Source organism: Callionymus lyra, chromosome 5 (assembly GCF_982586985.1).
Source record: "Callionymus lyra chromosome 5, fCalLyr1.hap1.1, whole genome shotgun sequence".
NCBI classification, from domain to species: domain Eukaryota; kingdom Metazoa; phylum Chordata; class Actinopteri; order Syngnathiformes; family Callionymidae; genus Callionymus; species Callionymus lyra.
Window position 1 is genome coordinate 17,101,155 of NC_141822.1, and position 24,018 is coordinate 17,125,172.

General features: G+C 38.1%; 2 protein-coding genes across 2 annotated transcripts; both read left to right on the plus strand.

Moving 5' to 3' along the window:
- Window positions 1–2,827: 2,827 nt before the first annotated feature.
- On the plus strand, window positions 2,828–14,782 carry LOC148079581 (uncharacterized). The gene is made up of 6 exons (XM_087791195.1): window positions 2,828–3,210; window positions 9,702–10,114; window positions 10,651–12,580; window positions 13,084–13,722; window positions 13,793–13,883; window positions 14,172–14,782. Exons 1-6 carry the CDS (start codon window positions 2,852–2,854, stop codon window positions 14,376–14,378), a joined length of 3,639 nt encoding a protein of 1,212 aa, XP_087647321.1. The 5' UTR covers window positions 2,828–2,851; the 3' UTR covers window positions 14,379–14,782.
- Window positions 14,783–15,676: 894 nt separating this feature from the next.
- On the plus strand, window positions 15,677–21,675 carry brf2 (BRF2 general transcription factor IIIB subunit). Its single transcript, XM_087792501.1, has 4 exons — window positions 15,677–15,879; window positions 18,399–18,458; window positions 18,534–18,855; window positions 20,079–21,675. The coding sequence occupies exons 1-4, from the start codon at window positions 15,747–15,749 to the stop codon at window positions 20,782–20,784; spliced, it is 1,221 nt and encodes a 406-aa protein (XP_087648627.1). The 5' UTR covers window positions 15,677–15,746; the 3' UTR covers window positions 20,785–21,675.
- Window positions 21,676–24,018: the final 2,343 nt, after the last annotated feature.

Consider the following 24,018-nt stretch of genomic DNA (forward strand, 5'->3'; position numbering starts at 1 on the left):
TATCATTATACATCCCTTAAAAATATATTTTTGTGTACAAATCATGAATTCAAAAGTTAAATTCAACATCACTATTCTACGACAACCCATAGGCCTTTTGGTTCATCACATTATCTTTGCTTAGTATTTAGTTTGTTGATGATTAACAGGGGAATTTTGACCAAAAAGTCTTAAATACTACAACTCTATATCTAGAATATTTTAATCCATTCTTTTTTCTTTTACTTACTCGTGCTTAAGTAACTTGGGCTGGACAGGTTAGTGGTTCATTACCCTGTGGAGAAATACTAGTATGGTTTTTATTGATAGCTTCAATTATTTAGATATATTTTTGAATGACAAATAAATAAGAGATAATAATTTAGATGAATATTTTTATTTTTCCATTTCCTCTGATGCTCAATCTGACAAGGGAACATCTAAAGATTTCTGACGTGAAAAGTAATGATTAAGTAAAAGATAATCTGAATATATCTGAGCTACATGGAGAATACAATCTTGTGTCTGGTTGACTATAAATCCACGTTGTTTCCAGTCGCTGCTGCCAGACCCTGGAGTCCGATCTTTTCCGCGCTGGTTCTCCAGAGACGTCACGGCTCAAAGGGATTATGTGTGTACTGTACAGGGCCTGGTACTTGATCTCTCCTGGGCGACTTCGGCTTTGACAACTCTCCCGGGAGCTTTTGTTATCTCTGGTGGACCAGATTCCGGGTCTCGGGGCGAGGTCTCGTCTCGGTACCGTCAACAATGACATATTTTGCTTCATAGAAAAAGCTTTAGAAGCAAAAGTGATGAGTCAAAATTCAGACATTATAGTCTACAATGGTTGATGTATTCGATACATTTCATTTAGGCAACAACTATATCCCAATGCCTTTTAAATATAAGCATCAACAGTTCATGATTCTGTTGTTGAAAATAATAAGGTGAAGCCTGACCTCTAGTGGTCATCAGTAGAAGACACACTCTAATTCCCTTTTTCTTCCTTTCGACACAAAATAAAGACAGTCGATTAATTTGTTCAGCTGTACATGTAAAGTTTTTCAACAGTTTTATACTTTTTTTTTGAGGTAAAGATCTAACGACGTTCTTTTCAAACGTGCATGATTAAGAACAGCTCGCTACTACCACCGTGTGGGCAATGACGTGAATCACATTGTTTGAGTTAATATAATATTAATTTTTAAGCAACTAATCATGTACATATAATGTGACATTCACCTCTGACCTTTTAAGATCCGTTAAGATCAACATATTTTTTAATAGATGAAAAATAAATATGGACGTTTAACTTATTAAAAGCTAGCAGGAAATAGCTAATGCTAAAAGTTACATCAAAACATTGTTGAGACTTGTTTTATGTTCAATTGCATGGTTGCGATATATTCTTTTTTATTCTAATCTTTCTAAAAAAAACAACCTGATTCGTAGTTTAATCTCGTTTTAAAATGAAGTGTACGCTAAATTAATATATTAATATTATATATATATTAATAATATTATTTTAAATAGATTATATGGACTCAGTCATTTATTAGTAAAATTGACAAGTTGGTTATTTACTGAGAAGTGAAATGAGAGTATAAACATCTTAAATATGATTTAGTGTGAACTGTGCGTTGAAAAGCTCTTAAATGCACGTGATTGCATTGGTTGGTTTTTTTAACTACTTACTTGAAATAAATATGTTCTTGAGCAATACAGCAACTGTCAATAGCACTGGTGGAAACCTTCATTTATTTTAGGGGCCACATTTAAAAAGTGGGTTTTTTTGAGGGGCCTTAGAGCATAAAGAGGGGGAAAGGTATAAAATCAAGTGATGAAATACATTATGCTAAAAAATATTATTTAATTTTTTATTTCTTAATCTCACAAAATAGCATTTATTTCCCCCAAAAAAATAGGTTTTATATTACATTTTTCAAGACGATAAAACTCTATGGCCATATTTAAGGTCTATGCAAAATAAAATTGTTATTTTCTACATGGATTTTTGACCACATGAGTGACACTTTAAATACACTTTTCCCAGGTATGGTCTATAGCACAACACGTTACAAAATTCACATTGATAGTAAACACATAAATCCTACTACTTTAAAACAGCAGGAGTCAGTATAAGCACAGAAACCATATCAATATTTACTTAAATCAATATTAAACACTGTATGAGTCAGTCTCCCTTATTAACGTGGCCCTCATGAGGTCAAAGATCATATTGAAACTAATCTTCTATTTTGTATTTATTACTATAGTTCATTACTAGTCTCTAAATATGACTAGGGTTTTTTGTTTTAGGACTTGTGTCATTTTTGTGAGTCTTAAAGCCCATCAAACAGATTTAAATGAATATAAAAAATATTTTTTCAAACATATTGTTTTTTGAATGCTGTATAAAAATACAATTAACTGTTGTTGTTTTTTATCACATTGAGCTTAATTTAATTAATATATTTGATACTTTTTATTTATTTATTATTTTTGCTTGGTGGCCCCTCACAACAGGCAGTGTATAAAAGTGGCCCCTGAGTAAATGTAATTGACCATCACTGGTGTCGTAATGTTGTGTATTTTATATCCTCATCTACACAACATTTTGCGGCAAGAGGCCACACTCGTATGAGTAGATGTTTCATGTTTGCATTGAATAATCTGAGATAAGATGACGGGTCAGTGTGAAGATATGGACTCACTCGCGCTCGCCTGGACTGATGGTGACCCGGGTGTGACGTCACGGGCGCAGGTGTGGTCAGAAGATGATTCACGTAATCTGCTAATCCGAGCCAGGCAAGTGAAGCCACGCCCCCCGTCAGCTGTTTCCTCAAGTCCAGAGAAACTTGTGAGCAGCTCCATGTTTGAAAGCTCTCGCGCCGTGAACATGGACCTGTCGTGGACCCCCACCAGCGTCCAGGTGACCGCGGTCCAGGCCCGGGGTCTGAGGGCCAAAGGCAAGCACGGGACCAACGATGCGTACGCGGTGATGCAGGTGGCGAAGGAGAAGTTCCAGACGTCGGTGGTGGAGAAGAGTGTGGCCCCGGTGTGGAAGGAGGAGGCCGCCTTCGAGCTGCTGCTGCAGCCCGGGGGGAGAAGCACCTCCACGCTGCAGGTCCACGTCCTGCACCGAGCCCTGGTGGGTCCGGACAAGCTGCTGGGTCAGGCGGTCATCGACCTGGTCCAGCTCAGAGAAGACACGAGTCGAGACAAGACGGCGTGAGTCTTGAGAAAAGTTTTTTTTCTGACTTCATTCAAGTTTGATCGAGACCCTGAGGAGACTAGAGGAGACCCTCAGGTGTCGGATGGTAGTTTCTCACCTGTTGCTGGTCAAATACACAAGTGTTGTGTTTGTGTGTGTGTAGAGGGAACAACTGAGACATGCACAACAAAAAGTAATGAAAGAAACAATCAAGATTATTTTTATTTTTCCAACTAATACATGTATCTTAGAAAATGCATCTTAAATATGTAAAATGACTGATTCTAAACATTCATATTCACTAACATTGTTACTTAAAATCCCCACAATGTGTTTTCCTTGTTAGTATATGATTTATTTTTTTTAAATAAAAGACAATTTGTTAAATTAAAAAACTCAAAGTTTTACATACCAGCTCGCAACTCTTTAATAATCTGTCTCAAAACTCGCAGGAGCCCAGTTCTTAAGCAGGCAAATTCACACTCACTTTGATTTTATACATATGTTCTATTTATTGTTAATTATATTTTATAGAGAAACTTAACAGTAATGTTTTCTTGATAGCGTAGCTTGTCGATGCTAACGGTCTTGCCATCTTTAAATGTTGTAAAAGCTGCTCTTTTAAATGATGCATTAGGCATGTTTTTATGAAAAGTAAATTCATAGATACTTTTCTCTTGAATGGAGTTCATGTTATCTGTTACTGGGGGTTGATGTGGGGAAAAAGTCATTTTTTTTATGAATTTTATATCGTGTTAATCCTTAAAAAAAAAAATGAAATTATACTTTTTTGGTTAATGCCCATTCAAAATTGCACCAGTGTCCTAAAATAACATGTATGTGGTATTTCTCTTCTTCCTGTATGTTACATTTATCAAGTATGACTACGTTTAGTTTGGCTCAAACATGTGGTTATGATCAAAAAATAAACCTCCGAGTAATCTTCAATTATTCATAAGCAAGCCTGGATTTCTCGCTCTTATCTAGGAGTTGATCGATGGTTCTCATCGCAGGAGGAGTAACCGCTGAAACTAAAACCTCCCCGAAAGTATTTTCCAAACAAACATGGCTTTGTTGGCAGTGTAACTTAAAACAAGAGTGGACTGTAAGAGCCAGAGCTTCTCTTTTCTCGTTTCCATTTTGTTCTCGCTGTAGTTGGAGATATTTTAAATGATTTAAATGAATTCTCCAGCAGACAATAACTTGTGATCTGAGATGTGTGGACACTGAGGTCCAGTTGTGGTGGAGTCAGTTGTAGTGAGTTCAGGCTGGTGAGGGTGGAAAGAGAACGGACTTCCCGATTTCGAAACGGTCACTTCCCTTTTGATTACACTGCAAATGTCAAGTTATTTAACGTTTATTCAAGAAGAAGCGGTTGCTAAAGATGCGCATCTGCTTAATTGACTCAGAGTTGGAAACAAATCCACCATCTTTGAGTCACTTTAGATAAAGTCATCTTCTCAATGAACCTGAATTCCATTAGGATCCAAATGTGAGTGTGCAATATCGGAATAAGACGTCAAGCCTCGTCCTCTCCTCAAAAAAAAGTGACATCCATGGAGACGGTTCTTGTCTGATGCTTTTCGCTCGATATCAATCCTGCTGCTGTCTGCTCTTCTCTGGAGGAGTGGATTTAATATTTCAGTGTTGCCTTCAGGTAGCTTCAGATTCTCTCTTGAAAGATGTTGGATTTCTATTGGTGCTTTCGAGTTTCAAGTGTTGTCGTTCAGAAGGGAACCATCGTCATTTGTGAACCTGCTCACATAATGTGGTATGTGCTAAGCTGTTTAGGTATTTGAGTTCCCTCGGTGGGATACACAACACACACACACACACACACACACACACACACCTTGATTATGGTTGAGTTCCAGACCGCCTGTGAAAAGTCAAGACAAGTTGTGGATCCAACATGACGTCTTTCATTTCTACATTGAACTCATTATAAACCCTTTACAATACTTTACAAGTCCGTCCCACTCGAACACTGCCAGCCTGGAACTTTTAAAAAACTCAAAATTAAAACTACACACTCAATCCTACACTTGCTTCAATCATGAGGCCACAAGACACTCACTGTGAGTGGCTCTTCTTCAGGTGCTGAAGTGACAGCATTTTCCAATTTGTCTGTGTTTTATACAGTCGTTTTTTTTTTTGGTTGAAAATATGCTTAATATTATTTATTTTAAAGCTAAAAAATGGTGTCAAGGATGCAAAAGATGAACCATGAAGAGGCAGAAAAAACACAACCATCTACCCATTTTCAATTCATAATGTATTTTTATAGTTCATAATGTATTTTTATAGCTCATTATGTATATTAGCATTACAGCAACACACTTCTTTTCCCCCCAATTTGCTTCCCTGTTCCTTCACCATTTCTTTCAATTATGTACTGTGTGTGTATATGTATATATATATATATATATATATAGATAGATAGTACAGGCGAAAGGCTTTGACACACCTCCTGCAATGTTTTTTCCTTGATTATTTGCGTAATAACTTCTGACTGAATGCATTAAAACTATGAGGGAACACATGCAGAATAATGTACTCTATTTGTTTTCCACTGTATTTTTGTGAAGCGTTGTAAAAAATGAACCGATGTGCTACGCTCTGTTCAGTTTCAGTCAGATAAGAGGGTTTTATCTGTGCTGGTCTAAAGTGTAACCTCACATTCCTGAAAGTTTAGATCAATGAAGCAGCAAATACTCAGTGAAGCGAGGTCACCGCTGTTTCAACAACACACGTCTGGTGTCTCTTCTCTTGCGTAGATGAAGTTGGAAAAATCCTGTGAGCTATATCTTCAGACATCTTGGCCAAACATTCAGAGGCCACGTTAAAACCACCATAATGTTTCTCTCATCCCTTCATTTCCTGTGCACATCCCTTCATTAAACTCCCTGCATGAGGTCCTGTCCGGAGAGCCAGGTCCTCCGATGTCGTTCAACCGACTAAGCTTTTCTTTCATTTTTTTTCCCCTCACACAAGCTGTGCAAGTGAAGATAAGAGCAGAGGGCACTTATCTCAAGTTCAAGTTCCTCACTGAAGGATGTGTGAGCAGAAAATGTAAAATGTTCCTGGAAAGATGAATAATCACAGAGGAGGGTCGACTGCAGTGGAAACATGAAACTTTTAAATAACTCAAGGAATATTGACACAAAGACAAATGAAGGATTCTGAAGAGCTTCTCTATGAGTTGTTGCAGAATTGATGTTCTTTTTAAAATTCAATAGGAATTTTCTCGATCGATCCTTCAATGGATTCACTCTGTGGCTCCAGTTGTCCAATAGGGCTGTATCGCCCCAAATTCTGCACAACACGACTAATGTTCTCGACCCCATTAATAAAGAAGAAATTCCAGCAAGTAACTCTGAAAAAGACATGCCTGTGAAGTAAAAACCATTCCAGCATCTATATGTTGAAGGTCGTCAAAGGAATGCGGAATAACAGTCATCAGAGAAGAAAGTGGCTACTTTGAAGAAACTACAATATAAGACAAGTTTTCAGTTATTTTACACTGTTAAGTACAAGGTTCCGCATGTGTTCATTCATAGTTTTGATGCATTCAGTGATAAATGTACTATGTAAATGATCGTGAAAACAAAGAAAAGCACTATAAGTACAAACTTTAGGCCTGTACTGTATAAGAAATTTAATTAAACTTTATTTGTTTAAATTAAAGTCAGTTAAGTATCATGGTCATTAGGGAAAAAAATAGACTAAATGTTGGTCAAAAACTGAAATAATTTTGAATGAATGGGACATTTCTTCTTTTAACCTCAAGATTCCTTCTGAGTATTAACACTTGTAAACACAGCAAATTGCAGGAAAAAGGCGTTTCACTCTTTCGTTTGTTTTATCAAGAGAACAAGAACGACTTGGGGAAAAAAAACCTGTGGCTTCTAAAGCTGCTGCCGAGATCGCAGTTGGATAAAGTCTACTTTAGAGGATCTGGTGCAAACACAATTTCTAAGGCTTCTGACTCACTTCCTTCCTTTCTCTGGCCCTGGAGTTTCACTTGTTTGTTCCGTGCTGAGCTGACCTCCAACTCATGCTTCATCAGCACTTTTTTTTTTTCTGCTGAGGTGTTTTTTCGTCTTGTCCAAACCAACAAAATCCTTTTTTTATTGGACCCCAGAGAGAGCAGGCATCTGTCCAGCAACTTATTTCCACCCACAAAACCTTTATATTCATTGTATCTATACAATTCCATTTATTTTTTAGCATTTGAAATATTATTGATCATGATAGGCTCAGTGGAAGAGCAGCTGGGTGTATCTTTTAAGAAACTCATTTTTTAACATTAGGAGAGCGTAGCTTGACAAAGTGACAAAACTAGAAAAGTTTTTCGACCTTTTTTTTCAAAATGACCTTGGAATGTTCAATAATATCTGTTAATCTTTTCTTTTCGTTAGAAAAGAGCTCGGGATCAGGTTCTTCCTGAGGAATGTTCTGGGATGTATTTTGTCCAGACAAAAATGTTCTTTTCACAGAGGCAGACGAGCACTTGAAGGCGAGATCGACTCATAAATATTTGTGTGGTCAGTGGGACGTGGAATGTTTGCGAAGCTTCAGGCTTTTAGGAAATACAGTACATGCATTCATAGGTTGTTTCCATGTGTGTGTCGCTACAGTCTGGACCAATTTTTTTTGTTTTTTTGTGAAACCTCCCTCAAGGTCGCTTTCCTGGTTGTAATCAAGATGTTCCTCCAACATTCCAGTTACTATTTTGTCATTTTCCAGGAAAAGATCACAGAAATTCCATCATGTTTTTTGTCTCAAAAACAGTTTCTCATGGATCACTGAGTTTGGACCGGAGGATATTTAATAACCTCAAACTTATTTAGTGCATTTCGGTCACTGGAAAGAAACTGGAAGTTGGCTAACTAGTTAGAAAGACACGTCTATACAGTGTATATAATAGTTTAGGGTTTGTGAGCAGCTCCACCTCGGTTAATTATTGACAAAGTGCTCTTTGTGTCACTGATCTGGTTCTTGTTTTTGAGTAGTTCCAGCCACAGTTAGTGGTGTAACCTGATTATTGGATCACGTTCTCTCACAGCGCTCGTTTCGCTGACTGCAACTCTTGTCACATGACTTGGATAAAAAATGGTACACAATAAAATAAATAAAAAATTCAGGAATTGTTAGTTATTTGACCAGGACTTCAACCATTAGCCTGGCAATATTTTAAAAACTATGTTGATTGAGAAAGAACTTTTGGAAATTTAGGGAGAAAAGAATTTTCCCCACTATAGTTGCATGAAATTTGATTTGTTGAAGTTGTTATTTTACAATAATATAGTTTCATAATTTTAGCTGTTTTTGCTAGCTCAAGTTTTACTTTTTTGTTATTCTGTTTGAACACAGATTTAGGGCCCTGTTATTGTTTTTAGTAACCTGCTGGCTAGGCCCTGTGTGCGGCCTTGGTTCCTGGAAAAAAAAAACCCACTATCTTATCCTATTACAAGATCCAGACAGACTTCAAAACCGCGGAACCTCGATTATACAGAAATTCTTTTTTTTGGGATAGAAATTTGAGAATTTTTGAGCAAATACTGCTCAAAATCAAAGTTTGACATAAAAAATTCAAACAGTTGTTTTTGAAGATTTAAAATAATTTTGATGGGAATAACAATCGAGGAGATGATGAAGATAGCTGGTGCCTCCAAGAATGAAACAATTGAAAACATTTTTAGGTTATGTTTCCAAAAGGCGATTTCCACGCAACAAAATAATCTTTTTGCGACCTATGTTCTGTATATTTTCACTTTGTCATCCCTTGCGCTTTGTTCTTTTTATTTGCTGTTTGTTTTTGTTCTAGCTTTTATGAAACTATTGTCTGCTGTGAACTGGAAACCCAATTTTACCGAAGGAGATCTCCAGAGGGATTAATAGTCTTATCTATCTAAAAATTTTGGGCGCGGCTTGTGGTGCCAACACACCTACCCAGTGAACCTTTCCCTGCCCACCTCTACTTTTGTTTAAGCCACAAAATATCCTTGCTAATAATTAACTTGACTTAAACTAAACAAATATGTCTAAGGAAAAAAGTAATTGTAGTGTTAGGGTTTTGTTCCAATGAACCGACCCCTAAAATGAATCTTTTGCTTCCCTCCAGAGGCTGCTGCTCACAGGATAAATCTCTGTTTTATGGTGTGAAAATGCAAAGTGAAGCGAAAGCTCTAATTCTCAGCAACGTCTCCAGAGACACCTTTCATTTGTGAACTAGAACAAACAATGATCATCTTTCATGTAATCTTATTTTCAAAAATGTTACCAAACCGGCAAGAACTGATTCTGATCTCGTCTTTCTCAGGAATTGTAAACCTGAGACTCGGTCTATTAATACTTTAGAAGCCTAAAGGAAGGATGAAAAGGAAACCTTCGAGAAACCCGAGTCTTGTGTCTGTCATACTCGAGTCACACGGGAAATTATGTCAATGGGAATTTGACTTCCTTGATTAACCTGAATTTTTAAAAATGTTATTTTGTCTTGCAGGTGGTTCAAGTTATTGGATAAAACTGGAAAATCGGACAAAGACCGAGGAGAGGTTCTCGTGGACATACAGTTCATGAGGAACAACATGACGGCCAGCATGTTTGATCTGTCCTCTGCCGGGAAGTCCAGATCTCGACTGGGCAAGTTCAAGGACAAAGTTCGGGGCAAGAAAAAGGAATCCGACGCATCGTCCATCGCTGTCCCGACCTTTGACCAGGTTCTGACGGACAGCGAGGAGGAAGGGAAGGAAGGGTTGCCAGAGGAAGAGAAGAAGAAGAAACATAAGATGAAGTCTCTTTTTGCCCCAAAATCCAATCTTCATAAAAATATGTCCCAGTCCATGACCGTCCTGCCTGGGAAAGACTCGTCACTGACGGGAAGTCTTTCATCACTTAATGTGGATCCTTCAGAAGGTAAACCTTCTGTACTGTGGCATTCCATCAAACATTTTTGTATTGTTGTATTTGGTAAAAACAAGCGGATACAAATATTTTCCCACCTTTTAGACATAAATGGACCACCCCATAACTGACAATATGGACTTAAAACAGGACTTAATATCCAAACATTGAATGTTTTTCTGTCATAAAAATGACCTTGGTTTATTATTTCACTAAGTAATTTAACTGGAGATTTTCTGAATATATTTTTAACACCAAAAATATTTTTAAAAAATGTGTGCAACTATATAAAAAAACAAAAAAACAACGAAAGCATTCTAACAACCAAAAAGATCAAATGAATCGTATCGCATTGAGTGAGAAATCACCTGCAAGGTTTGAGTTGTGTCGTCTGCTTTCTTTGATGTCACCTAAAGAAATGGTATCTTATACCCAGAACATTTAAGCGTTTCGGGGTGGAATGTAAAACAGCAGGAGGGTTAAAAATAAAAAGGTCATCATGATTTTCATGCTTTTAGGTAAAATAAAAATGTCATTCTTTCTTCCAGGTAAGAAGAAATTCAAGTTCTTGAAGCACAAACGCTCCGACAGCAAAGATTCCCAGAAGCAAACGGAACAAAGTAACGTGTGCATCAATGGGAGTCACGTCTACTGTGAGGAGCCTCAGCCTCGAAGCACTCGCGCCGGATCCAACTTCAGTCTCACCAGCTCAGGGCACGGATCCTTGGAGGACGTCCCTGAAAGTTCTCCTCCTTCTGTGGACTCGCTCCGAGTCGTGCAAGAATGCTCTTCCTGGACGGAGGAGGGGATGAGGGAAGATACGATGGACTATTTGGAAGATAACCCCAGATATGAAGAAGAAGAAGAAGAATCTACTGAGGACAGTGTTGTGCGTAAAAGACTCGAAGAGATTCAGAGAAAAGAGAAGGAACAGAAGAGTGGTGAAGACTGCAGGGTGGGTGAACAGAATAAAGTCCAGATGATGCTCAGAAGGTTTGAGAAGGACAAGAAAGAAAAAAGGGGAGTAGGAAAAATCAAGGAAGAAAAACAAAGGGGGGTGGATGACATGGAGACTAGAGCACGAGAAGAGGAAAACCTGGAGAAGGCTGAGGAAGAGAGAAGACAATTGCAGGAGGAAATGGAGCAAAGGAAAAGGGATGAAGAAATGCTGCTGGGGGAGAAAAGAAGACAAGAAGAAGAAGAAGAAAGGAGGCTTGTGGAAGAAAGCCTACAAAAGGAGGAGGCCGTTAGACTTGAACAAAGAAGAAGCGAGGAGGAACAAAAATTGAAAGACGAGCAAGAAAAGTTGGAACGGGAAAGAATTGAAGAGGAGAAAAGGATACTCCTGGAAAGAATGCAAAAAGAAAAAGAGGAGCAAGAGCAAAGAGAAAATGAACTGAGACTCGCTGAAGAAGAAAGGATACAAAAGGAGGAAGAGGAGTTATTAAGGAGGGCAAATGAAGAAAAGAGGGAAGAGGAAGAAAGAAAACGGATTGAAGAGCAGAAACTAAAAGAGAAGTTAAGGGAGGAAGAGGAAAAGAAGAGACAGGTGGAGGAACAGAGGAAACTGGAAGAGGAAAAGAGAATTCAGAGAGAACAAGAAAGGTTGCTGGAAGAAGAGAGGGCAAGAAAGGAGGAAGAGGAGAACTTCAGGAGGGAAGTGGAAGAAAAGCAGCAAGAGGAACAAAGGAAATTGGAAGAAGAGAAGAGGATGCAAAGGGAACAAGAACAATTAATGGAAGAAGAGAAGATGAGAAAGGAGGATGAGCATCTGAGGCGAAAAGAAGAGCTACTGGCAGAAGAAAGAGAGAGAGTTGAAGAGGAAAGAATAAAGAAAGAGGCAGAAGAAAGGGAGAGAGTTGAAGATGAAAGAATAAAGAAAGAGGCAGAAGAAAGGGAGAGAGTTGAAGAGGAAAGAATAAAGAAAGAGGCAGAAGAAAGAGAGAGAGTTGAAGAGGAAAGAATAAAGAAAGAGGCAGAAGAAAGGGAGAGAGTTGAAGACGAAAGAATAAAGAAAGAGGCAGAAGAAAGGGAGAGAGTTGAAGAGGAAAGAATAAAGAAAGAGGCAGAAGAAAGGGAGAGAGTTGAAGAGGAAAGAATTAAAAAAGAGGCAGAAGAAAAGAAGAGATTTGAAGAGGAAAGAATTAAAAAAGAGGCAGAAGAAAAGAAGAGATTTGAAGAGGAAAGGATTAAAAAAGGGGCAGAGGAAAAGGAGAGGATTGAAAAAGAAACCTTGGAAGAACAAAAAAGAATCGAAGAGGAGCTGAGAAGAAGAGAGGAAAGAGAAAAGCGTGAGGAAGAGAGGATTAGAATCGAGGAAGCAGCCAGAAAGAAAGCGGAAGAACAGAAGGCGCAGAAGACGGCGGAGATCATGGCTGCTGACCTTACCGACTCCTCAAACAATCCTTTTGATGAAAACGTATCAAATAATCCGTTTGATGTTCCCGACTCACCTGCTCCGTCCTCGCTCCAGACCAGGTTCGTTCGCAAAACACTGGCCTCACGGTTATCCAGAGATTCTTTGAAAACATCCCTAAATCTGAACAATAAGAAAATATCATTTGTGGACAAATGTTTCCAGAAGCATTGTAGCATTCGTTCTTCACAAAAAATAGTTTATAGATTTGCTTTGCAAACTATTCAATTAATGGAAATTGACTTGTATTAGCTAAAATTGAGTTAATAAATGCTTGTTAAAATAGATTTTCTTTATTTAAACCTCCTGTCAATCATTCGTAGTTTAATGATATTAGGAATTGTTCTGGGGAGAAAAAACAACTTGAACAAGTCAATATATTATACTTAAAGTTGCAGTTATTGTTTTGATGTAAAACTTGCCCTTTGATTCATTTTCTTTCATTAACGGCTGTTATTTACTTGGATTGAACTCATGGCATCATCGATATTCCAGTGTGTGTGTCATGAGGGAATATGTAACCACTCGACAAAACTACATGAATGGGTTCTGTGATTTCCCTCAGGTGTCCATCTGATTCATCGGACGGAAGCGAGGCTGCGTCAGAAACCGACAAGGACCTTTCTGTGAGTCAGCGGAAGAAGACTCCAGCTCCTCAGCCACCAGGAAGGAATCCTGCTGTGCGCCAGCGTCAGCAGGAACGAGATGATTCACCGCCACAAGGGATGAAAGACAAACGTCCCAACACTGTTACTGTCGTTCCTCAACAACCAGCAGAGTCTGTCCCTTCCCTCAGAGCGAGTCCAACGGAGAACAGGACCGGGGGCGACGAGGGACCTGCGGATCGGGTCCGACACTCTAAGGGTCTGGCGCCGTCTAGACCCTCACAGGGTCTGAAGTCATCGTCACCTGACTCCAAATCCAGTTGTCATAGTTTGAATCCCTTCGAAGACTCTGAAGATACTGAAATCGTCGACCCTGAAGCAAAAACGAAGTCCTCTAAGGGGACACGAGCCCCCAAGCCTCCAGGAAATGCAACAACGCCATCCAGCACTTCGTCAGAAGACCTCGACCTGACGCCAGCGCCCGGGAACCAGACGTGTGATCCAGAGCGAGACTCGGGCCTCTCCCTGTCTTTCCTCGAGAGCCCACCTCAGAAGCCTGAGAGACAGAAGAGTGGACCTCCACAGACCGCACGTCGAAGGTGACACGATGACAAGACGCACTTAAAAAAAATAAAACCTGTGATCACGTCCTCTTGTCTCTCTTCTCAGGCTTCAACCCGTGAAACCTTTGAATGCCCTGGAACATCAAGACCACGAGCAGAGCGTGAAATCTACTTTAATCATGGAGGAGGAGAAGCAGGTTTAGTACAAGTCTGTAATAGTAGATGTATGGATAATGCAAACATGATACAGGGTGTGTTATTGACTTGATCAGATTGCTGAAAATTGAAAGAAAAAAAAGCAACTAGAACAGAGTAAAGCTGTGAAAATAAATAAATCTTCTTGCAGCATTGTTACATGACCAAAGGCAATTACTTTTCTATAGGTTCACATTATTTATTGACTTCTAAAAGTGATAGAAAATGTGAAAAAGTAAGCAGGGGAGGACAATGAGTTCATGTCTATAAAACTGTTTCTTGTTTCCTAGACGAAAAGATCTGAAGTGAAGGGGCCGTACTCTTTATTGACCCTGGAGGAACTCGTACGTCTGGTCCAGAAACAAGAGCAGCAGCTGTCGGACCGGGACAAGAAGATAGCCGAGCTGGAGCAGTACATAGACTGCCTTCTCGTCCGTGTCATGGAAGAGCAGCCGAGCATCCTCATGTCCCTGAACAGTATGAAGAAGACCGCATGAGCCTTCAAGACGGGATCTCATCATTTTGGTAGATGATGAGACGTTAAATGATGGCTGTAAATATGATCATCTCTGAGTGTCAGTCATGAATCTGACAGCTTCATATCACAGTTTCATTCAACTCCTCCGATACTGATTCTGTTGGTGAAACAATATGTGCGTTTGTATGTCAGGATGAAACGTAATCAATCAAATGTATATGATGAACTGCTGTAAATGTGCCTTTTGCTGACTGTTACAATGCTGCACTTGTGTCAGATGTTTACATTATTATTCTACTAACCCCAAAACGCACTTTACTTGTATGATTTCCTAACATGATTATTTCTGTCTTTGTACTTGATTCCTACATTTTGATATATGTATTTTGATGATAAATTTAAATAAACAATTGAATTTAATAATCTCCTTTTCCGTACTTATCAGAGTTCTGTGAGGTTGCCATCTTTGGACAAAGAATGAGAATTTTACTTTGACCAAATAGTAGAATATAGATTGATAGACATTATAAATCAATTAAATTCAATTAAATCACTCTGGAGATCGACTTTGGGAAATTGAGTTTCCAGTTCAGTACAGTAAGTTTCATAAAAACAAGAACAAATGCAAGGGATGACAAGGTGCAAGTATAAAGAAAAAGGATGCAAAGGAAAATTGATACAAAGATTAACAGAATTAAACCTGTTGACACTCCTGTTGGACACATTCACACCCCAGGTGGTTCCTCTCATTCCAGTCCACAAAGTCATGTATTAAACATATATATAAATATCCTGTACTCGTCCTTGCTGTTGTCCCTGATGCATAAAACTATCCATCCAAGAATATAACTGTTTTTAATAGTTGTGTTACGTCATGAGTTAATTTTCTAGGTATTAGTCATTATAACGTGCTTTTTTTAAGTAGGTAACTCTGTCATTTGTTAGATATACTAGTGGAATTGTAAAGGATTAATGTGTGCATCGTTACGGGATGTTTCGGATATTAAACTCTGGATTTCAATTTTAATTTAACTTTAACTTTTAATTACTAATTTCCGATTACAGTTATGTTCAATAAAGGCACTGGATTCAAACGGTTAACGATTGAAGATGAGTAATTAAAATAATATTAATTACGCTTAATTTTAATATATATTTTCAGCTGATGTTTTTATTATTCGTAGTGGAAACAAATTTGAGGACTAAAGTGTAACGTTGGCTTCAAAAGCGGAACCATCGTTGAGCTGCACTTGTTTCTACTCGGAATTATTTTTGGTATCTTGGCTGTCGTTCGCTTCACGTTGGCGTGTGCGGGTGATGAGTTAAACGTGTACAGGTGATGAGTTAAAACGTATGCAAGCGGTTTTGAACGTTTCTTCTGGGAAAGATGTCTGCGATTCGTCCTTCCTGTTCATCCTGTGGCTCCACGAACATTGTGGAGGAAGACATTTGTGTGTGCGCCGACTGCGGCTTGGTGGTGTCCGAGGGGATTCTGACCAGCAACACCGACGAGGGAACAGGTGTGTAAAACTCAAATCTATGTACGCAATAATATATATAGTATATGTGCTAATAGCCAAACATCAAATCAGCATATTTTACTTTCATTCATTATTTTTGCCCTCAAACTGTAAAAACGACTCCAGTGATATTAGTATGATTTACCTGTGATAATGATAAAGTTATATATTATCTGAAAATGCGCTCATTTCTGATCTACCTTCTTAATTCTAAGTTAATTTAAGTAAGTAATATTTGTTGTGAATTTTTGCTGAATCTGACTTTCAAAATGTCATATCTTGCTTAATATTTACCACATTTAAAAAGGTTGCTATCACAATTTGTTTGCTAAATGAAGAAACAGAAGAACCTGTTTCATAATGTAATAGTTATGTTAACAATCTTTAATAATTGATGTTAAATTGGAAAATTTGGCTCTGAAATCAATGCCATTAATACTGTATTAATTTAAAATATATTTGGCAGACTCGTAGATGAATGATAACTCATAATATAGTGATTCCAATGAAGATTTTACTCACCATAGATGTTTTGTCGAGGGAAAATGTTAGAGATTTGTGCCGTCTGTACTTCTTCAATCAGAATACTTAAGATATTCTTAATAAACTAAGACATGTGTGTTGGGTATTGGTGTATTGTGGTGACAAGAACAATGTGAACACAGTTCAAAAGGGAATACAGTGTTTTGTTTTGGTCTCTGGTTTGGTGACCTCAGTCCTAGTATTTGAACTCTCATTGAAAAGGTTCACAGCCTAATATTTTGTAATAGTTCTATATCCAATTGCCTGTGATCACCAAAGTTGGGCCATGTTTACTATTGTGTCGCATCTGGGAACAGAACAGAAGTCTTATCTGATATAGGATTATTATATTAAATCAAATCTACCATGAGGAAAAACTAAAAATTTAAAAGACCTTTTTCTAAATTCCTGTTTTGCAGTCAAAGAGTAGTTTGATTCATTGAAAAGCCTATAGGTGGACTTTAAATTAAATGGGTGCCACATATGTCGTGTATATTTTATAACCTCTTTAATCTATTTTTAGTTTGATCATATTGTTGCCAATCCAAGTTGATCTTGTGTCTTATTGCACACGAAACAGACTGCTGAAAGGCAAATGCTGCTGATCATGAACGGCAACTGTCTTTGTGCCAGAGGATGTCAGCTGCAAGGTTATTCACTGCAGTTCTGGCAAAGAAATACTTCTGAATAGGAGGATATGTGGAAACCACAGACTCAAGAGATGCACTTGAATAATTTGTGAGTGTCAACGTGACTAAACTGCTTTAGAGCAGTGAGTCCATCATTCCAGGAATGGTTGCTCTCTTTTATGTGAAGGAAACTGTCTCAAGATTTGAAACTTGCATAACACCTGCAAATCATTTTTAATGTGGATTTCTCCTGTGTCATCTAATGTGTGTTGGTCGACTCGGATGAATATTCTGTAACAGTTTTGAGCAGACGGGCAATAACGGCGTCTCTTACCTTTCAAGGCTTTTATATTCAATGAAAATGTATTGCTCTGTGTTTCCTAGGACAGATGAGCTGCTTAATAGCTACTTAAAATGGCTCCAACAAAGTTTGTGTAATCCATTCCATAAAACATTTAACTTGATTCATGTATTCCTGTTTGATTGTGGAGTCCTTTCTCTGTGTCCTTTTGCCTACGTTTAATTTAACCTTGTTACAGCGTAAGAAAGACAACAGTACAAATAGAGGTGCATACTATTGTCGTCTTTGTGGACGACAAAGTCACTATTTTTTATTTTCTATCACACAAACCTATTAAATACAATCCAACTGAACAACACAGAACAAAAAATACATCAACCTGTAGCAGAAAATAAATTCCAAACGATACAAAACTTGCTGTTTAATACAACAATTGAACGAGTAATTGCAGACAATGGTGAACTAATCAAATCTACAACGTAAACTTCACGTATCACTTCGACACTTGACATACAAACACAATCCTGACGTCATTGAATGCGTCATTGGATTGTGACAAACAAGTTCAGAGAAAGTTAACCTTCATCATGTTCTTCCATTCTTTCCCTCATCCACGCATGTGTTGCTGATTTATTTTAATGGGGTGATAAAATTAAGTTCTATGTATCTATTATGGTGTATGACTATAATTAACATGTAATAAAAACCGGCCTATCAGGATGAGGTCTGAAATTCTGGCCGATTGGCTGAGGCAGCCCTAATTGCAAATTAAAAAATATTAATAAACTATTTATTATTTTTAAAGCTTAAACAATATGAACTTAAAGTTTATTGAATACAATTTTGCATTTAAAAAAAAAAAAGAATGAACTGCAGAAATAAGACATTTCTCCTCTCAGGCAAAAAATGTTATTATTAAATAAAAAAACATATTGTTTGGCAGTTTACTTGAGGGCCTTATGGGGGTTTTGTTTTTGTTAAACAGTAAATTATAGTTTATCTCAAATGTTGAACAGCAGAAGGGAGTTTTTTTTTGTTTTCAAAGTTTCTCAATTCTGCCTCCGCAGACGTAAGTTACGCCTTCTCCTCAGCTGCGACCAAGAGGCCGTGTTTGAACTTGAAAAGAGGTAAGTTGTTGTTGTTTTTACTTGTTTTTGTGATGTTATTTCTCTAGATGTGGTCGGATCTCTCTTGTGCTACAGGTCTTCTGCGCGTGAGAGCCATATGTCGCACTCTGAGGCTCAACCGGGACATCGAGGAGCAGTCCGTCACTTATTTCAGGCAGGCTTATCAACACGAAAAGTTCCTGCATGGGTTGACCACCACGAAGGAGGTTCTTGGCGGCTGCAGTATTCTGCTGAGCTGCCGGCTGCTCAACTGGCCGGTTTCCATCGGTACCATCGCGTGCTTGGTGGACAGCGACTCCATGTCGGTGGCTGGTGTTTACCAAGACATGATGGAAATCTTTAAGATCACGGCGCCTGTCGTCAACATCACGGCACTCGTGGAGGCTCAATGTTCAGAGTAAGTCAAGAGGCTTCACCAGGACTAACACCTGGAGGAGTCCAGGTTTGTGGCTGATCAACAAAAGTCGAGGGAGTTCCTCTAAAAATCCAACTTTTTAGTTATGAACAATTCTTCATAGCTAGGCTTCAATACAAGATGGACGTTAAAGACGAACAGTATGGAGGTATTATGAAGATGACTGAGATCCAGTCGCTAAATTAAAATGAACATACATTTTTTTCTAATACTCTAATAAAAAAAAGAAGAAGAAAATAATCCCAACCGTTGGTCGACATGGGGGTGAGCAGTTAAGTTTGATTTTTGCAAACTTTACTTTAAAGGAGGAACCATGTTTTTGTTTCAGAGTTAAAGCTATTAAATAGCATTTTAATACTGCAAATTGACTCGGATGCACTTTTCTTTTATCACTGAGTCAATCGGAGCTCACCGGAAACGGGGGAGTCTCTGCTGGATTTGCATTAGGTCTATATTTCACGAGGCAAAAGAAGAATCTCTCCATTATGGCCACTTTTGGTGCCAGTCCACTTTGTGTTGATGTAACATTTAATCTTACAGTGTATTCTTTTGAGAATTCAGAAGGCATAGTCTAAGAAACGGAAAAGTTGTCCAAATGTTTTAAGAAGATCAAACTTCTTAAACAAAGAATTCTGATTTTGGTAACTTGTAGAAACTGCTTATATAGTTTACCCATAATATGGACTATTTTTCTCATGTGTAAAAGGTTCAAATTGGAGTATAACATTTTCATTTAAATCAAATTTCCATTTATTCCATTATTAACCCTTGTTTTGAGAATAATGGTGATTTATGTTTGTCTATGTACGTCTATCCATTATTAACCCTTGTTTTATCGCTGGGTCAACACATGAACACATTCATTATCAGGTCTTTGGGTCAGTTCGACCGATCGATAACACAGGTTAAACATCACTCAAACCCTTGCGAGAGCCAAGGTCTCAAGCGGATATGTTCTCACAAAATTTGAGTGGATTTATTTGCTACTATTGGTAGTTAAATATATAGGCTGTTAAAATGAACTCACCCCCTAATACACAATAGAAACTGCTCACATTAAGCTTTATTTTTATTTAAAAAAAATGTTTAACCATCATTAATCTAAAGGGGAGGACATTTTAAACTGATGCTTAGTTTATCAACAACCAGGCGTGTGAATTCTCAGATCCAATATTTGTTGGTCTTGATAATAATCTCTTCTTCAGGTACAAACTGGATTGTGTTGCCGGGGATTTTGCCGAGTCTACAAAAGCGCTGGCCAGACGTGCCGAGGCTCTGGTGGAGCTGGCAGCCGACTCGTGGATCGTGACCGGACGCAAGTCGTTCTTCATCATCCTGGCAGCCATCTATTTGGCCTGGCAGTCTTTAAAACCCACCCCGAGACGCCTCAAACTGTCCCTGAATAAATTCTGCCAGATGGTCAATGTGAAGAAGCAGCCCATGGCCGTCATGAGGGTGAGCGAGATAAAGGAAGTCCTCGTCAAGCTAGGGAAGGGGATCCCGTGGGCTCGGCAGCCGGTGACGGCGGATAACATTGTTGAGCTGGTGGAGGACATCCTGAAGCTCCGGCCCTCTCTGCTCCAGAAGGCTGTCAGGTCTCAGATGGCTACAGAGGATCAGGAAAAACCTTCCCAAACTGCTGAACCAGACCGTGTTGAGGAAAGTGAAGAGGATGTTGTCGAGGTGGAGGTCGACACAACTGGATCCGATGGTGGCAAGAGGCTGCTGTTCGCGCCTCCATGTTTGCTCCATCCCAAGAAGAGAAGACTGGCACAGCAGCGCCCACTACAGGAGGTGACTGGCGATGAAGAAATCTCGGACAGCGAGATAGAATCGTACATCCGCACTCCTGAAGAGTGCAAAGACTTCGCCCACGCGCAGAAGGTCTTAAGTGAAGGTGAAAAACTGTGACGCTGTTGCATTTATTTTGCACATATCAAACCTATGTTCGCTCATATTTGACACGTTAAAATAACATGTTCTGGTTATGTTGTAAGTTTTATCATTTACTTCAGATTTTGAGGAATTATTTGATTATCTGATGCTGGATTATTGATAACGTTCTTTGAAGAAGATTAGTTGTTCTACAATAGACATAATTATACGAGCAGATTCTGCTTTGGATCTACATTCCCGGTCGCATAAGACTCGTGTTGAAAATATATCCGCCATTTCTTGATCACATGACCTGGATTTAGTTGGAACTTCCAGGGCTAAGTTGAGAATAATGGTGATTTATGTTGTGCTAAGTTACGTCTATGTACGTCTATTTATGTTCAATTCTACACTGCACTGAATGCTTCGACATCTTGACGTGAACAGAAATCAATTGTAAACCGCTTTTCGTATTTTTCTGCGGCCGTGCTAAGACGAGCCTCGCTCCTGAATAAGTGCCTGTCGGTGACGTAAAAAAACCAACATTCTAACGGTTAAGAAGAATACTTTGTGGAAGTCTTGGCATTTTCCCTGACATTTCGGTAGATGGGCGGAAGATGCTGAAAGTGCTATTTGTGCCTCCATTTGCTTTTGGATGACACTTCTGTTAAAGATGACAATGTTGTGTCTTGCTCTTGCCAATTATAGGTTTCATAACCTTGTATTTCACTGAAGTTCATCTTTTTTCTTTTTTTTTTTTAAGTTGCTTGTGTTGCTATGCCTCCGTTTTGCACTTCAGTCTGATGGTACATTTAATGGGAGTCGGCTTTAATAGTCGGCTGGACTATTGCATTCCCTGACAGGACGTTTGATTTAATAATCGTTGTTACAGAAAAGAAATAAATTGAAATTTTATTTTTTTTCTTTAGCAGCTGTCATCGCTTGATACGTTTTCATTTCTGGGACTTTGAATTTTCTCATGAGTGTGTCAGACAGACCATAATGTGTGCAGGGAATGTCTTGTGACTTGTGTTTCTCTTTAGTTGGACTTGTTGTTTTTTTCACCTGCTAAAAAAGGAGGTTGAATCTGGTTACTTTGGTTACACTTTTATTTTGCTGTCGTCACTTCTAAAGAATGACTGGATTGATATAATAAAAAAACAAACACATTGATTTATGATATGAACTTTTATTTTGTAAAAAGTCTCACGTGTAGCTAGAATTCAATCTGATTCATAAATGGTTATTTTTACCACCACATGTACAGAGAAGCGTTTTCAAAGCATTTACAGCCACGTGACAGTAATCTGCCCGAAACTAACGTATCCTGAGAATAAGATTATTCTCATTATCACTTCATTAGAAACCGTTGACATGTTGACCTCACATGCGTGTTAAGACATTGAAAGCATGAGTGCCGGTTCTTCTGACACGCTTCATATATGAATGTAAAGCTTCACGTTTCACATTATTCGATATCCATAAAAAAACATTTAGTTTTAACCAGGTTTTCTTAAATGTTATTTCGGTCATAACCTTGATGTCGACGCATCTTTTTATGTAGACTTTAAATCAAAGTCTGATTCATTGATAAATTAGTTGTTTGGCAAACGACCCCCTCAACGTTCACATGTAGTTTCTATAACTTTTTCTTTAAGTCAATTCACAGTTTATTTGCAAGTCATTGAATGACATTTTAAATGAATGCTAAACTTGTTAGCTTAGCTTAACTAGCCAATATAACTGATGATGAATGAGGTATCTTTGTTCATTGTTAATATCTAGATTCTTTAATACTCAAATAATTAGGATAATTATTTCGAATATGAAACTGAAAATAAATGTTACATTTATAAATGCATGATTTATATCTTAAATGTAACACCCTTGTCTGTTTACAAGAGCATTACATGTGCTCTATAAATACCAATATCATTCTACCAAATAATTGTTATAAATAACGTAGATTCATGTTTTTTTTAACTGCTTGTCAGTATTAAAAGTTATTAAGATCACAGTGTTTAATATTTGCAATTCTATGGAAAAATTTGATCGATTATTTCTGTAAACTCCTACAATATGCAAAAAAAAAAAAAGGTTAAAAATTAACACCGGATTACGTCTTAGAGAATCTTCAATAGATACAACTTGGTTGGGGCCTGTAACCTGTGTTTAAAATGGGAAAACTCTGAAATCAAATGTTAAAATTGAAACTGAAATGAGATCTCCCATAATGCACCTGATTTGATGACCCACAAAGTGATGTCAACCTTTTTTTTTACAGTCATTTAGACATCTATATATGACTGAAGACATGGGTTTCAAACATGTGGCCCGTCGGCCTTCTATTGGTTGTCTACGTTTACAATGAGAGCAGCTGGAACAAGGCACTGCATTTTTGTGGCATTTCATAGTGTCTAGGAATACATTTCTTCGTCAGTCATTCATTCATTTTCTTTAGCACTTATTCGCTTATGAGTGTCATAGGGAGGGAGCCTATCCCAGTGAGGTGAGCGGACACCCTGGACAGGACGCCAGTCTGTCGCAGGGCACACAAAGACAGACAACCATTCACACACACACTCATACCTATGGACAATTTCCCCCAGTTCCTAAACAATCTGTATGTTTTTGGACTGTGGGAGGAAACCGGAGTGCCCGGAGTAAACTCACACAACACGAGAAGAACAACAACAAACTCCACACAAGTTGGCTCCCTCCTGACCTGGAAGCGAACCGACAACCTTCTTGCTGTGGTCGCGCTGACCACTATTATACGAAAATTGTAGGTAAGTAAGTTAAATAGTTATTTCTAAAGCACCAGGGTCACTAAGCACTTTAACAATCAGAACTATACACAGTTAAAATATAAACTCTAAAAGGCGAAGACACATAAGACAAACACAGATTCCCATATATACATATATATTTATATCGGATATTTTAAAATAAATTTAAAATATATACAGTATATATAAAGGTAGACAAAAGTATTGACATTTCTGATTGTGTTATTTGCAAAACGTCTATATGAAGGACGATAAATGACTTGTGTATAAATAAATGTATAAATACGTAACAAAATGAATAAACAAATGTTAAAAGGATAAATATCAATTTGTCAAAATAAATAAATGACTTCTGTCCAAAGAATGGAGCTATTTTTACGTATACATACATACATTTTGTCATTTATTCCTATTTCTCATGTATTTTGACATTTATTTATACACGAGTCATTTATCGCCCTTCATACATTTATTCACGGCG

Coding starts and splice junctions, on each gene's coding strand:
- brf2 (XM_087792501.1), top strand. CDS start 15,747: ATGTCTGCGATTCGTCCTTCCTGTTCATCCTGTGGCTCCACGAACATT. Junction 15,880..18,398: donor CAACACCGACGAGGGAACAG/GTGTGTAAAACT, acceptor CTGCCTCCGCAG/ACGTAAGTTACGCCTTCTCC. Junction 18,856..20,078: donor GTGGAGGCTCAATGTTCAGA/GTAAGTCAAGAG, acceptor TCTCTTCTTCAG/GTACAAACTGGATTGTGTTG.
- LOC148079581 (XM_087791195.1), top strand. CDS start 2,852: ATGTTTGAAAGCTCTCGCGCCGTGAACATGGACCTGTCGTGGACCCCC. Junction 3,211..9,701: donor ACGAGTCGAGACAAGACGGC/GTGAGTCTTGAG, acceptor TTTGTCTTGCAG/GTGGTTCAAGTTATTGGATA. Junction 13,884..14,171: donor TCATGGAGGAGGAGAAGCAG/GTTTAGTACAAG, acceptor CTTGTTTCCTAG/ACGAAAAGATCTGAAGTGAA.